Source organism: Peromyscus maniculatus, chromosome 20 (genome assembly GCF_049852395.1).
Source record: "Peromyscus maniculatus bairdii isolate BWxNUB_F1_BW_parent chromosome 20, HU_Pman_BW_mat_3.1, whole genome shotgun sequence".
NCBI lineage: Eukaryota > Metazoa > Chordata > Mammalia > Rodentia > Cricetidae > Peromyscus > Peromyscus maniculatus.
In genome coordinates, this window is record NC_134871.1 from 25305827 (window position 1) to 25319818 (window position 13992).

The 13992-nt window shown below is 44.1% G+C and overlaps 1 protein-coding gene across 4 annotated transcripts in view; it reads right to left on the reverse strand.

Annotated features, from left to right (window-relative positions):
* Grhl2 (grainyhead like transcription factor 2) overlaps positions 1–13992 on the reverse strand; it is a 140640-nt gene that overhangs the window by 84657 nt on the left and 41991 nt on the right. For all 4 annotated transcript variants that reach the window (XM_076555871.1, XM_076555870.1, XM_076555872.1 and 1 more), the window contains exons 2-4: positions 13033–13228; positions 7467–7534; positions 2316–2709 (exon numbers count right to left, since the gene is read on the reverse strand). In XM_076555871.1, the coding sequence (XP_076411986.1) occupies positions 2316–2709; positions 7467–7534; positions 13033–13228 (658 nt within the window). The remainder of the gene's footprint in view (positions 1–2315; positions 2710–7466; positions 7535–13032; positions 13229–13992) is intronic.

The window sequence follows — 13992 nt, forward strand, 5'->3', positions numbered from 1 at the left end:
TCGTCATCGGGGAATGCTCCCCCATGACAAAGCATGTGCTCACTGCAGTCTGGGTCAAGAGAGGTGGCCCCAACGAGATCCTCCATGGACAACCTAAGAGTCCATGGCAAGAAAGTGGACACAGGAATGTCTTTTCAAAATTAATAAATGGTGCTGGAACAACTAGGCATCAGAATACACATGGGACCCCCAGCCTTGCTTCACACCATGTCTAAGATGGGCCAGAGATGGCTCAGAGGTGGGGTCTGACGAGCTGAGTTCAGTCTCCAAGATCCGCATGATAGAAAGAAAAAGCAATTCTCGAAAGTTGTCCTCTGACCTCCATCTGCCTGTACACACACAACGAACACACACCAAAAATAATAATTAGGCCAGGCAGAGGTGGCGCACGCCTTTAATCCCAGCACTCGGGAGGCCAAAGCAGGCGAATCTCTGGATTTGAAGCCAGCCTGGTCTACAGAGCAAGTTCCAGTATGGCCAGAGTTACACAGAGAAATCCTGTCTCAGAAAACCTGATGATGATGATGATGATGATGATGATGATGATGATAGTGATAAATGCAAATTCAGAGCCAGGTTCATTGTCCCAGCTTTTAGTCCCAGTGCTTGAGAGGCAGAGACAGGTGAATATCTCTGAAAGTTTGAGGACAGTCTGGTCTACATATCGGGTTCCAGGACAACCAGGGCTACATAGACCCTGTCTCCAAAAGATAGAAGATAAATACATTTAGAAAAAAACTATAAAATTATTTTTTAAGTGGATCAAAAACCTACATATAAGGAGGGAAAGTACCAGGTATCCAGAAACACACACAAGAAAATTGTCAAAAAGTTGGTTTAGACACACACATGGGAAAATTATCAAGACCTGGTTTAGACATACATGAGGAAATTGTTAAGACATTAGTTTAGACACACAGGAGGAAATTGTTGAGACATTGGTTTAGACACACATATATGCACATATGACATTGTTAAGGCATTGGGTTAGAAAAAGACATCTTAACATTTAAAAGCATAAACTATAAGACATAGATGATAAAAGCTTATATCCATTCCCCTTACCTAAAGATCTCTTTATAACTTAATAAAAAGAAACTGCCAAGGACTTGAACAGACACTCCACATAAGATAAAAGGAAAGGCAAACAATTACATGAGAGAAGACTCGGACTCATGAGACGTAGAAATGCAGGTTGAAAACAGAATGGCCACCACCGAATTATCACTAAAATAGCTGAAGTTAGGCAGACTAATGTTGGCATGTGGTATGGAGAACAGGAATACTCTTACATCACTGATCGGAATAAAAATAACTCATAAATGCTATACTTTCTCTATGTGCCTGATAAAGCACATGTACACCTCATAATCCAGCAGTTGATCCCAGCCCTTGGCAGCCACAAGAAATAAAAGACTATACCTGCTAAAACATACACCTGTCTGTTCAGCAAAACATCAATCATGATAACCCCCAACTGGAAGCAACCAAATACCAACCAACTAATGGATTGGTAAGCAAACTGTGACATACACTCACCTTGGAATCATCGATTTAAAAACACAAACTGTTTGCATATAAACAAAAATAAATAAATCCAAAAAAATATGCTAAATGAAAGAAGACAATATAAAAGAATATATTGTATTCAACTTACATGAAATTTTTAAAGGAAGGCACGCTACAGTGACAGGCTGATTAGTGAGTGCCAAGAGAAAGAATACTTCAAGGTCAGAGAGGTCCATTTTAAGGTAAGAACTTTCTAGATTGTGGTTCTGACGTTGACTACCCAATTGTATATAGTTACTAAAATTCTACATTTATGCAATTAGAACTTGTGAATCTAAACATGTAGATAAACAAAAATGGTTGCGCTGTGAGGACCAGCCTGAGAAGACTATGATCTCTCTATTTGTTATAAAGCACACACACATAAACACACTGGATTGACAATGCAACCACCTGGGGTATTCAGTCTGACAAAAAGCTACAAAGCTTTCTGCAAAGAGCTACATTGTTTAAAAATAACAACGGGGCATGCAACATTTTTAGCAGCTACCATTTGGAAAGTATCAAAGAGATGAAGATAATAACTGCAAAGCAGTTAACTGGAACTCCACCTAAATTTCTCCTAACCCCTCAGAAATATTTAAGACTTAAACCAAAAGAAAACATAACCGAAGAGACAAGACAGGAATATACCTCCACATATTAAAAAATCCAAATTACCATCAAACGCATTAAAAATAACAGTAGATACACTCTCGGTTTAATCCCCTGGACGGACGACGGGGAGAGCTGTGTCGGGGACTCACCTCCGAGGCCCCGTCTTTGAAGCCCTCGCCGTAGGTGCTGTCGGGGGTGCTGCGCTGGTCGTCCTTGAGATAGGAGCTGTGGCTGGCTATAGATGGCAGGTCGTACTGAGTCTGCTCAAAGATGACCACGCGCTGCTCCTCGCCGTCCGCGCGGGGATAGTGTACCGGGGGCGCCATGAACACGGGCGTGAAGTCCTCGGCTTTCACCACGGTGATGCCCGACACCGGGATCACGGCCGGGCTCTCGGTGATGGATACGCTGTACTGCTCGCGCTTCGAATTCTCCACGTGGTCTTGACTGAGGCAGAGGTTCACTGGGACAGTCTTCAGGACCTGCACTCGGTTCTCGCCTCCGCTCAAAGTGCTCTGGGCTTCACTGGTGCCGAGACAGTTTCTGTGTGTTCAGACCCGGGACGTGACAGAATTAGAATGCATCTCCACTCGAAAACCCTGATACAGCGATCGTGGCGGGCAGCCATCCTGCTAAATCGTGAGGGGAAGAAAGGCTGATAGGAACTTGGCAATGGGATGTTGTGGATCTTTGTGTCATTAGAACTAAGACTGCTAAGTATGTGTGGCCCTGGGTGGCACAGAGTGAGGTCTCAACCTTCTATAAAACACACAGCCCACTTTGGGGGGGGGGGGTGTAAAGGTGGCTGTAAATCTTATCATGCCTTGACATCTAACTTTCAGCTCTGCAGAATCAGAGGTGGGAGACTGAACATCAGAACAGGCTACGGTAAGGCACACCAAGGCATGTTCCCTTACTGACAAGGGAAATGTATCATGGCGGAAGCAAGCACAAGAGGGAGAAGGGTGGAAGGAGCCATCTAGAGTAAAAGCAGCTTTTAAAACCCTAACTAGCAGCCCTGCATGAGGGCACAAGCCGTTGATACCAGTATTCAGGAGGCAGAGGCAGGTGGAAGTTCCAGGCCAGCCTGGTCTACATAGCAAGTTCCAGGCCAGCCAAGGTTACACAGTAAAACACTGTCTTGAATAAATAAATAAAATCTGAACAGCCAACCACAGTAGGTAGATATTATATGATATTATTTGGACCTTAACTTGAACAATCAAAATGAAAAGTATGAGGTTTTGTGACTTTTTGAGGCAGTGACTTTAACTGTGAATTTGGCAATATTTAATATTGCTAATATAGTTGCCAAGATTCTGTTTCTAATAAACTTTACTTATTTATTTATAATAAAATGTTCTGCCAGGCGGTGGTGGTGCACTCCTTTAATCCCAGCACTGGCAGAGCCAGGCGGATCTCTGTACAACGCAGTAACCAATCTTCATGGGAGAATCCATGACAGCCAGCCAGACCTCCTCCAACAATATAGAAAGCATCCAACATTATGTAAAACCCTGTAACAATGCAGGATTTTTTTCTTTTGTTCTTTCTCTGTTGTAGAATATTATTTTAAGGTGTGTTACTTTTATTTATGTTGCATTTGTTTAACTCTGTGAAGCTGTGATACTGTGTCTGTCTAAAACACCTGATGGTCTAATAAAGAACTGAATGGCCAATAAAAAAAAAAAAAAGATCCCGCCGGGCTGTGGTGGCGCATGCCTTTAATCCCAGCACTGGCAGAGCCTGGTGGATCTCTGTGAGTTCAAGGTCAGCCTGGGCTATAGAGTGAGTTCCAGGAAAGATGCAAAGCTACACAGAGAAACCCTGTCTCAAAATATATATATATATATATTTTTTATATATATTTTTATATATATATAGTTTTTAGAGATACAAATCAGAGTAAAGGTGAAATGATTTGACGGGGTTTGAGGAGAACATGGTGGATAACAGGACAAATGCAAAGCCTGTCATTGGTGCGCTGCCCTGTGGGATGGATTGATGTGCTGCCTGCCCCGTGGGAGGGGGCGGGGCTCCTTGCTCCATCCTCTGCTCTGTGTATGGATGACACTCTCAAATGGAGATCCCTGTGGCAGCTCAAGCTTGCAATACCAGCAACTGGGAGGCTAAGGGAGGACTACTCAAGTTTGAAGCCAGCCTGGGCTACTTATTGAGTTCCAGGTCAACCTGGGCTATCAAGTGAAACCTTGTCTCAACCAGAGGAAAGATACAGCCATGGTAATTTGAAGGGTTGACAGGAAGGATATTTTTCACTACTTATGAAACAAAATAAGAAACTATCATTATAATATTTTCATCAGCTAAGAAATAACAGTCCATGGATATCCCAGCATTTAATTACTTTAGGGGTTTAAGGAAATGCTGAAGTACAATGGGATCATTGACCACCGCTGTGGTACGGAGAAAGAAAGCAGTTTAGAAAGTTAACTTTGGGCAGAATATAATGAAATACTTTCATTTATATTAAAGAATTTGGGTAGAGATCAGGAATAAAGAGGAATGTGAGATTCCTGTAGATATTAAATGTGATCTTGCTAAGAAAGGCCTGCTGCTCAGCTAAGCTTGGGAAGGAGCATTTGTGAATGGTTCTCTTGAACAGAGAAGAGAAAGTCCAAGTTTTTATTGAGCCTTGTCTTTGTTCATTGTGAATTTGAGTTACTTTTATCCAGTATGTTCTATCTGAGGTTAACTGGCATATTGTGTTGAGAAAAAAAATAAACGTTTGAATAAAATTGGTTTTCCAAGAATCAAGCTCTCAGTTTCTCTTCATAAAGGAGATGAAATAGTCTCTGCGCTTACCTACCAGGCAAGAGTTGGTGATTTTTTTTTTCAGATAGAACTTCACAGTGAAGCTTCAGAAAGAATGACTCTATGTAAGCAAGGTCAACAGGAAGACACCTGACGATCTGTCTGAGGCGATCACAGACCTGCAGCACTGACTCTAAAAATTAACAGCCCAGGGAAGAAAGGCTGTAGGTCTGCAAACGCAGGTCTGTAGGCAGCAAGCTGTTCTCGTGGTTAAACAACAGGGTGCTCACACAGAGACACAGCGAAGATTCAGACATTATGTTTAATGTGACTCCAGTGAGCCAAATGATGCCAGAATTCAGACCACCCATTTGCAGCAGTATTTCGTAAAGGCCTTGTTCTGAATATTTCATCATAAAATCTGCGTTAAAAAAACAAACAGGAAAAAAAACTGTATTGCCATAACAAGACCGCCTTAGTGGATCCAAGCAAGATGAATATGATGAATGAACACCCTTGGGCATTCCTTCATCTCTTTAGCTGTAATCTAGAACTTCGATAACCCATTTCAGCCAGGACCATCAATATTTGTGGATAACACACTGCAGGCTGACTGTAAATGAGTTCGTCTACCAGAATAGCAAACACAGCAATAACCCATTAGCCACCCAGGACCCTTTACTGGCTTTGCCAAGATATTCAAATTTCTCTTCAGTTTATTTCAGGCCAGATTTCTTTATTTTTCTACTTATTACAAAAACATGAATTTTAAGCAAGAAGCACAAGTCAAGACATCTTTCAGTGTTCCCATTATCAAGAAAGTAAGCAAGCTAAAGAGCTGTATAAATCTAGTCGAATTGTTAGTCTAAAAACTGCGTGGATCCCTTTTGGCCTCAGCGGCAGAAACAAGATGATTAAAGGACCATCATCCTTTGGAAAGCGTCACAATAAGGCACACACGCTGTACCACCATGTGCTCAGAAGTCAACCCGTGGCAAAGGTGGCTTGCTGCCCTGCCAAGTGCAAGAGGAGTGTAACAGGAGTGCCCAGGCTAAGGGACGAAACAGGACCGGGACTGGGCGGATGAGGCGCCTGAAAACTGTCTATGGAAGATTCAGACATGGAGTCCGTGAAGGGACAACATCTAAACCCCAGGGCAGCTGTGGCAGCATCCAGTTATTCTTGAGGATTCCAACCAGTCATAAAGTAAATGTTCTGGTTTCAAAAAAAAAATAATCATAGATTCACTATATGGTGAACTACACTTCTAGAATAGTGTTAACTTTAGGACTTGATGCCACAGAATTTCAAAAAAAAAAAAAAAAAAAAAAAACCTCCCAAATGGGTAATTAGAACCAAGTGAGAATCTCCGACAGGAGTCCCTCTCCATCCCACTGCAGGACAGAGCCTGCATGGGTGATTTTGGGGGCAACAGCTGAGCATTTCAGTCCCTTCTGGTCCCCTCTTTTTCTTCACCTAACCCTACCCAGAAGAGAAAGGCCCCTACAGTCACTGCAGACTGCCACAGCAAGTGTGACAGCCTGCCGAGACCGACTGGGGAGCCGTCTAAGTCACCAATGAAAGGTGACAGTCTACACAAGCCAAATGACATCCTCCATCTGGCTTCATCAAAAAGCAGGTTGTAACGAATCCTCCCCTTCTAATCTCGCTTCATCTAGTCTTCTTGCTACCCAGCTGCTTAGCTCCTCCAGATGACATACCCCCTCCTAACATCTGGATGGTGCTGGCAGTTGCTCAGAGTCCCTACCTCTCTGGGCTCAGTAATTACTTTTCCCTCACCAAGAGGAATCCTTGAAGAGTCTCATTCCCTTAAGGGTCAGACTGCAGGAAAGAGTGTGGGACTGAGCGGAAAACTGTCTTCAGCTGCAGGCTCTTACTGCCAATCACCTCGAGTTCCTGACCTTTAACCTCCTCATCAGCTCTTCAACTGAGGGAACTTGCTGTTGACCCTCTGGATGCACAGGCAAAAATGTGTTTGCTTTTCCTAGCAAGAGATCAAGTTTTGGTCCAGACTCCCAAAAGACAGAAGAAGCAAGGCTTTTGACCCTACCTCTTCTGGAAAACAAACTTCCAGCTCAAGTTATACTTGTAATCTAATTTCATGTGTATGAATATTTTGCCTACATGCATCTACATGCACTACTTACATGTCTGGGACACACAGAGATTAGACAGAGTAACAGATCCCCTGAAACTGGCATTAGGAAGATTAGGAACCACCATGTGGGTGCTAGGAATCAAACCCAGGTCCTGAGCAAGAGCAGTAAGTGATTGCTGAGCCTTTCTACAGGCCATTGGGGGGTTAGTTTTTGACACAGAGTCTCTCTATGTATGGCTGGCTGTCTTGGAACTCAATATGGCCTCAAATTCACAGAGATTCACCTGCCTCTGCTTCCCAAGCACTGGGATCAAAGGCATGTGCCATTGTGCCTGGCTTTCTTTTTCAAAAAGGTATAGACAAGAAGTTATTTCTGGGGGGCAAACCTATTTCCTTACACATATCATACCTTTTATCCTGGTCTTCTTGGCTGTCACTCACTTTGCTCACAGACAGAAGTCTCTTGTCTCGGGGAACCTGGAAATCAGCAGGGAACCATCAGACTTGCTGACACCAACATAGACAAAGAAACCAAATGGAACTTTCTCTCTGAAGAAGTAGAAGGTTATCATTGGGAAACGGTTAAGAGTGAGTAGCCTGAGGGGAAGTGGAGACAAAGGGGTGACCAGTACAGATTCATGCTAACCATGAATCAGCTGAGCCAGGAGACACAGGATCCTAAGAGTCCCAGCCTTAGGAACAGGTGAGGCAGAGAGCCGTCTGGATGGGGTGAAGATGGGCATGAAAGAGAGTAGCCTGTTGAAGAACATGGAGCAAGCTTCCTCTCTGAAGCTGGACACCAGGTGCTGACCAGGGCTTGGGAGGCTCCTGGGCTGGGATCTGACAGTCCAGCTAGTATGGCAAGGAGCACCTAATAGGAGCACTCCCTAACCACTGCCAGAGAAGCTTGCCTCCAGGTTTTCTAACCATCTCGTTCCTAAGCATGATGCCAACACATCACCTGACGCCTTACTGAAAAGCACTCTGAGAGAAGGGAGTCTCCAGCACCTCCAGACGTGTGAATAAATAGGTGGTTTGGATTTGGTTGCATTGGTAGATCGCTTGCATTTGCTTTGGGACTTGTTCATTTGTCCGTGGCTAACCTTGGAGAGGTTCTTCTTAGCCAATAGCATCGCTGTTGAGATAAACACACATTGATGGGAAGCATCCTCCTGCTGGACTCCTCTAGGAATTCCTACGGTTTCCACTCAGCCAAAGACATCCACCACCCGAGGTGGCTGAACAAGAGGGTGGCAAGAGTGGCACAGGATGTGGAAGCCTGGGGTTTGACGACCGTGCTCAAGTCTAAGCCAATCGCGGTCAGTGTTCCCCATCTGTAAAATGGACCTCCTGATACTTCTCAACTCAGGTCTGTGGTGGAGTCGGAGCTTAGGAGTGGCTGGTGCTTCACCCAGACAAGCCAGCTGTGAGGGCTCCGTTCATCTCCCGCCACACAGGGGTCAGCTCACTTGTTGCCTCTCTCCTTGGATGATATCCTCTGCCATGCCACCATGCCGCAAAAAGGCCCTGGCCAGTAGCCAGTGCTATGTTCTTAGACGTCCCACCCTCCAGAGCCATGAGCAAACCAAACCTCTATGCTTTATAAATTATCTGGGGTAATTATCTGGACACAGACACAAGTTAAAACGTCTTTTAAGTATTCATCTAATTTAATCTGCTGTTTCGAGACATGTCTAAACTGCATGGAAAGGCCATACTTAACTTTGGAGGTACTATTGTTAAGTGGCTTAAATTGAATAGACAGACACATGATTGTGAGTGCCTAACATGTGAGAGATTGAATAAATTTAGGGTCTTTTAAAGTATTGTTTAATTGGTAAACAATACTAAATTTAAATGCATACTTTTAAAAATTGAACCACTTTCAAATGACCTCAAAGAAAAGTACTTTTTAAATTGCAGACTTTACAATGTAAGGGACAGCAGGAAATACAAACTGTTTGGAACCTTGGATAAATCTCACTCGGCTGACCCAGCTGTAAACTGCACAGTCCAACAGGCTTCATTGCAATAATCCTGCAATGAGATCTAGCAGCCCTGGTGAAAACCCTGAAATGTGGGAAGTCTCAGATGAGTCTACGGCTCTGCCAGCCCCTGGGGACCTGCTTTGTTCATGCCTCACAAATTCTTCTCTGAAAGAGCCTGATGAGGTCCAAAAACACCATGTCACATTTACAGAAAGCCTATGAAAATGTGACAGCAAATGTCAGAATAATTTCACTTCCAAAGTTTATAGTTTAAACAAAGAGAATAATTCCATTTCATCAACAGGTGCATCTTTCCTCACAGGACAGTTACCTCTGTCATAACTCCAGCACCATAAGCGACGAGTATGCAGAGAATCGAGAAGCCTTAGTACGAGCATTTCAACATACTGCTCAAATGAGATAAAACTAGCTCTAACCGGCGGTGGTGGTGCAAGCTTTAATCTCAGGCAGAGACAGAAGGGTCTCTGTTGATTTCAAGGCAGCCTGGTCTACAAAGTGAATTCCAGGACAGCCAGGGCTATGTAGAGGGACCTTGCCTCAAAAAATAAATAAAAAATAAAAAATAAACCCAAAAGACTAGTTTTTTTTCTTAGGCACTAAAATGTTTCAAACAAAAAGACAGTAAATCTTGCATGAAATGTAAGGGACCATAACTCTGGGAATCCTTAGGAGACAGTCATTTAACAAAGAGCAGGATGTGGATTTGGGTATAAGGTCAGGTTTGTGTAAACCCTCTACCCTGCATCTCAGAATATTTACAGATAGATTTGGGCTTGAATCATGACTTCTGCATATCTACAAGAGGAGATAACACACCTAGTATCACATTTTCCAACATCCAGCTACCCATATTCGGTTATTCAGTCATCCTCTGACACTGTGGTAATGTGAGAGCCAAAGTTACATTTTGTTTTAATTACTATGCCTAAGAGATCCAGGAAACAAAAATGCCTCTGATCTACAAGCCGCCTGTCCAGGACAGAGAGTTCCTGAAATGCTGGAGGCCACTGTTTATGGGAGATAACAAGTCACGTGTTTTCACTCCCCTAAACAAATATGACCCAACTACATCCGATGTGCTTGACCCCATGTGAGAGGGAGGTATGTGGGCAAGAAGTATGTCAGGATGTACGCTTGTCCCTGATTGGATATAGGCAGGAGGTATGTCAGGATGTATACTTGCCCCTGATTGGACCCATGGGCAATGTGGTGAATTGTGGGTTTCGCCTTTGTTCCCTGCAAACCCTGACTCCGGGCCGTCTCCTGGAAACCAGGCATGGACCCGACCAGAGCCCATCCACCCGGCTAGGATTTGGTTACAGTTTGCTTTAAATTTGGCTTTAAACTATGGTAGTGGTCATATTCTCTACCAGTGGGATTAACAGTAAGCCAAGTATGCTCCTTTGTAGATTAACTACTAATTACTTGTGTCTCAAGTCAGCTTCTCTTGTTCACTAACAAACCAAACATGCCACCAAATACAGGTATTTGAAATTATGTCCATTTCTCAACAACAAAAATATCTATTTTAAAGAATAAGACAGTAAGGTAAGGGAGACGGTAGAGAGGGTAAGAGTGAAGCTCCGCCTTGTGACCGGAGTGAGATCCCAACCCCACATGGAAGGCTGGCTGCAGCGGCACACATCTGTAATTCCAGCATTCTCGCTGTGAATTTGGAGGTGGAGCCAGGCTAAGCAGCCAGAAACTCAGGGGCCAGCTGGCCTGGTGTGTGCCGCAGAGCACCACGCGCAGGAGACCTCCCGCTTCTCTCTCTCAAACACACACTAAATAAGTTTTCTAAAGTAAAATAATAATAATAATAATAATAATAATAATAATATATTAATCTATTTCTTTAAAGCCTTTTAAAACTGTTCATTGTCATAAAAGTTGGTCATAAAAGTTAGAAGAAGAAACTATCTTCACCTGAATACTTAGGAACATTTGAATGATGTGTCAATAGATTTTTTTTTTAATTTTTAAAACTGTCAAATGTTGACTATTTTTCTGCAATAAGGGGTGATTGTTTATCCATTTCCCTCTGAGCAACAGACTGAAAACAGAAAGAATGCCTGGGGCCCCCGGGATAGTCGAGGCTGCGAAATGACGCAGTCTAATGTAATGAGTTCTCTGCCTCCCCATTCTCTGTAAACTTCAGCATGCTCTCGTTCCATAAGATTTCAGAGCTGTTCCTGCATTTTTATTTTCCTCCCCTCTCCCCAAAAGAGGATTTCGCTGTGTAGCACTGGCCAAGCTGGAATTCTATATGCAAACCAGGCTGGCCTTGAACTCAGATCAGCTTGCCTCTGCCTCAGAGAGTTGGGATTAAAGGTGTGCCAACCATGCCTGGCTCTATTCTTGTGATTTTCAAATGTACTATTCAGTCAAAAAAGATGAAGAAAAATCACAAACAGAAAATAAGAAAGCAAAGCCACCAAAATCCATTTTGAGATTCAGCTTCTTTTCTACAGGTGTAAGTCCGCCCTTCACTGTGTCCTCTCACCCAGAGCCCACGTCCCCCAGAGTTAAGGCCCTTCCTGATACGTCATGAGCCACACTGGCATTGAAACCTTCAATAACAGGCTATCAGCATCTGCCAACACATCCTTTCCGGCTAGGAGGGGGGAAACCAGGCTAGACCAGCAAAAGTACCAGTGAGGGGCTGGAGAGATGGCTCAGAGGTTAAGAGCACTGGCTGCTCTTCCAGAGGACCCAGGTTCAATTCCCATCACCCACATGGCAGCTCACAACTGTCAGTGACTCCAGTTCCAGGGGACCTGACACCTTCATACCAATGTACACAAAATAAAGCTTGAAAAATAAATAAATAAAGTACCAGTGAAATAACCTAGCACTTCCTAATAATAAATGAGTATTTATTTGAGATAAGAATGTCCCCAGCTAAAATGCCCTGATGAGCATACCCGTACATCCCTCCTGCCTGTCCCTCACACCTTGCTCTGTCTTAGGTGAGGCAAAAGGAAGCAGAGACCCAAGGTCAAATTATTCTTCGTGGTGGTTTTGTCCAAAGCTGATTTCCCACAATGGACAGAGAATGAGAGCTTCATGATGCCCGACTGGCAAAAAGGCATTCCCACCATGCTGCCAACTTCCGGCACCAGCTGAAGGTAGCTCCAGCCAGAGCAGCAATAATGCTCTGTCTTTGCTAAATGTGACACTTGTTGACCTTTTACACAGTTCTCGGGGGGCAGTTCTCAGAGGGCAGTTCTCGGAGGGCAGGTCTCGGAGGGCAGTTCTCGGAGGGCAGGTCTCGGAAGGCAGGTCTCGGAGGGTAGTTCTCGGGGGGCCAGTTCTCGGGGGGGGGGGGGCAGGTCCTAACTCTTCACACTATTGTTTCTTGTTTAACTTCCTGAAGCGCTCTTACTCTAAAAACAATGTCTAAGCAGCATTTCTTCTAATGTTACATTCGCTTTTAAGGACTTTTTCAAATGAACACAAATGAACATCAGGGCTGGAATTGCTGACAGTCCCTCATGTTAATAATAACACACTCCCTGGATGATCCAGAAAACAGAGACATCTTCAATAAGAATGTTTCTTATTAAACTGGAAAACCTGGAGACAAGTCAATGCTACCACTGAACAATAACTAATCACGACATAGCCACAAAAATGGAGCCATAATGATAGAAGGGAAATAGGCAAATAACACTCCAGCTCCAGGGGACCTGACCCCCTTCTCTGGCTTCTCTAGACACACATACCACACACACACACACACACACACACAAATACATAGATAAATATTTTTTTAAAGAAATAAGTATCCCCTAATTTAAACTTCTGAGTGGGAATAAAGTTGGGTTTCATGAAGTGGGGGTTGGGGACATAAAAAGCAGAATTCCGCCCAAGTCCACTGGCCCAGAACAAAGAGCCCGTCCCACCTCGCCATGCATGAAAGGAGGGCCCGGAGGAGGCAGAGGAGGAGGCTGGTCGGGGACCCACCTTGTAGTAGTCATAGAGAAGGCCGAGGGCGGCAGCGCTGTCCTCATCACCGTTAATGCTCATCATCGCCTTGGTGGCCGCAGTCAGGGGGTTCTCCAGGTAGGACTTCCAGGCTTCATCCTCACTGGTGTAGGCTCTTCGGGTATTGAAGGGAGGGTCACTGGGCATGGGCACTAAGGCCACTAGTCTTTTATTACTGTAAGAACAAGAAAAATATAGGCTCATTATCAGGTAACTTTCCATTTTCCCTCCGATACTACACACAGCATACGGTTACACTGATTTGTGTTCCTCTAGGGAAAGACAGCTTAAGCCGGGCGGTGGTGGTGGCACCTTTAATCCCAGCACTCGGGAGGCAGAGGCAGGCGGATCTCTGTGAGTTCGAGGCCAGCCTGGTCTACAAAGTAAGTTCCAGGAAAGGCGCAAAGCTACACAGAGAAACCCTGTCTCGGGGGAAAAAAAGAAAAGAAAAGAAAGGCAGCTTAAAGCTGAAAAGACCACACTGCAAGCTCGCCTCAGCTTACACCTTCACTGCACACGAAGAGTAGCAAGGGTGTAAAGGGTGGTGTGGGCTGGAAGAACCGGCTCAGCGACTCAGGGGCTTACTGCTCTTCAGGACCCAGGTTCAAGTCCCAGCACCCATCTGTAACTACAGTTCCAGGGGAAACCAGACACTCGGTAGCCGCCTCAGGAACTCCACTCACATGGCACACATAAGCACGTAAACTCACTCAGACAGACAGACAGACAGACACACACACACACACACACACACACACACACACACACACACGTAAGTATTTTCAAGGATAATATATCTAGTTCGTTTATGTGGCTCTCCTTAAAACTTGGTTTTCTGAATCTAATTATTCTGAATAGTTTAATTATTCTTAATTAATGAGCACTAGAATGAAAGCCAGTGAGAACAATTTTCCTTAAACTAAATTCTAATTTAAATCA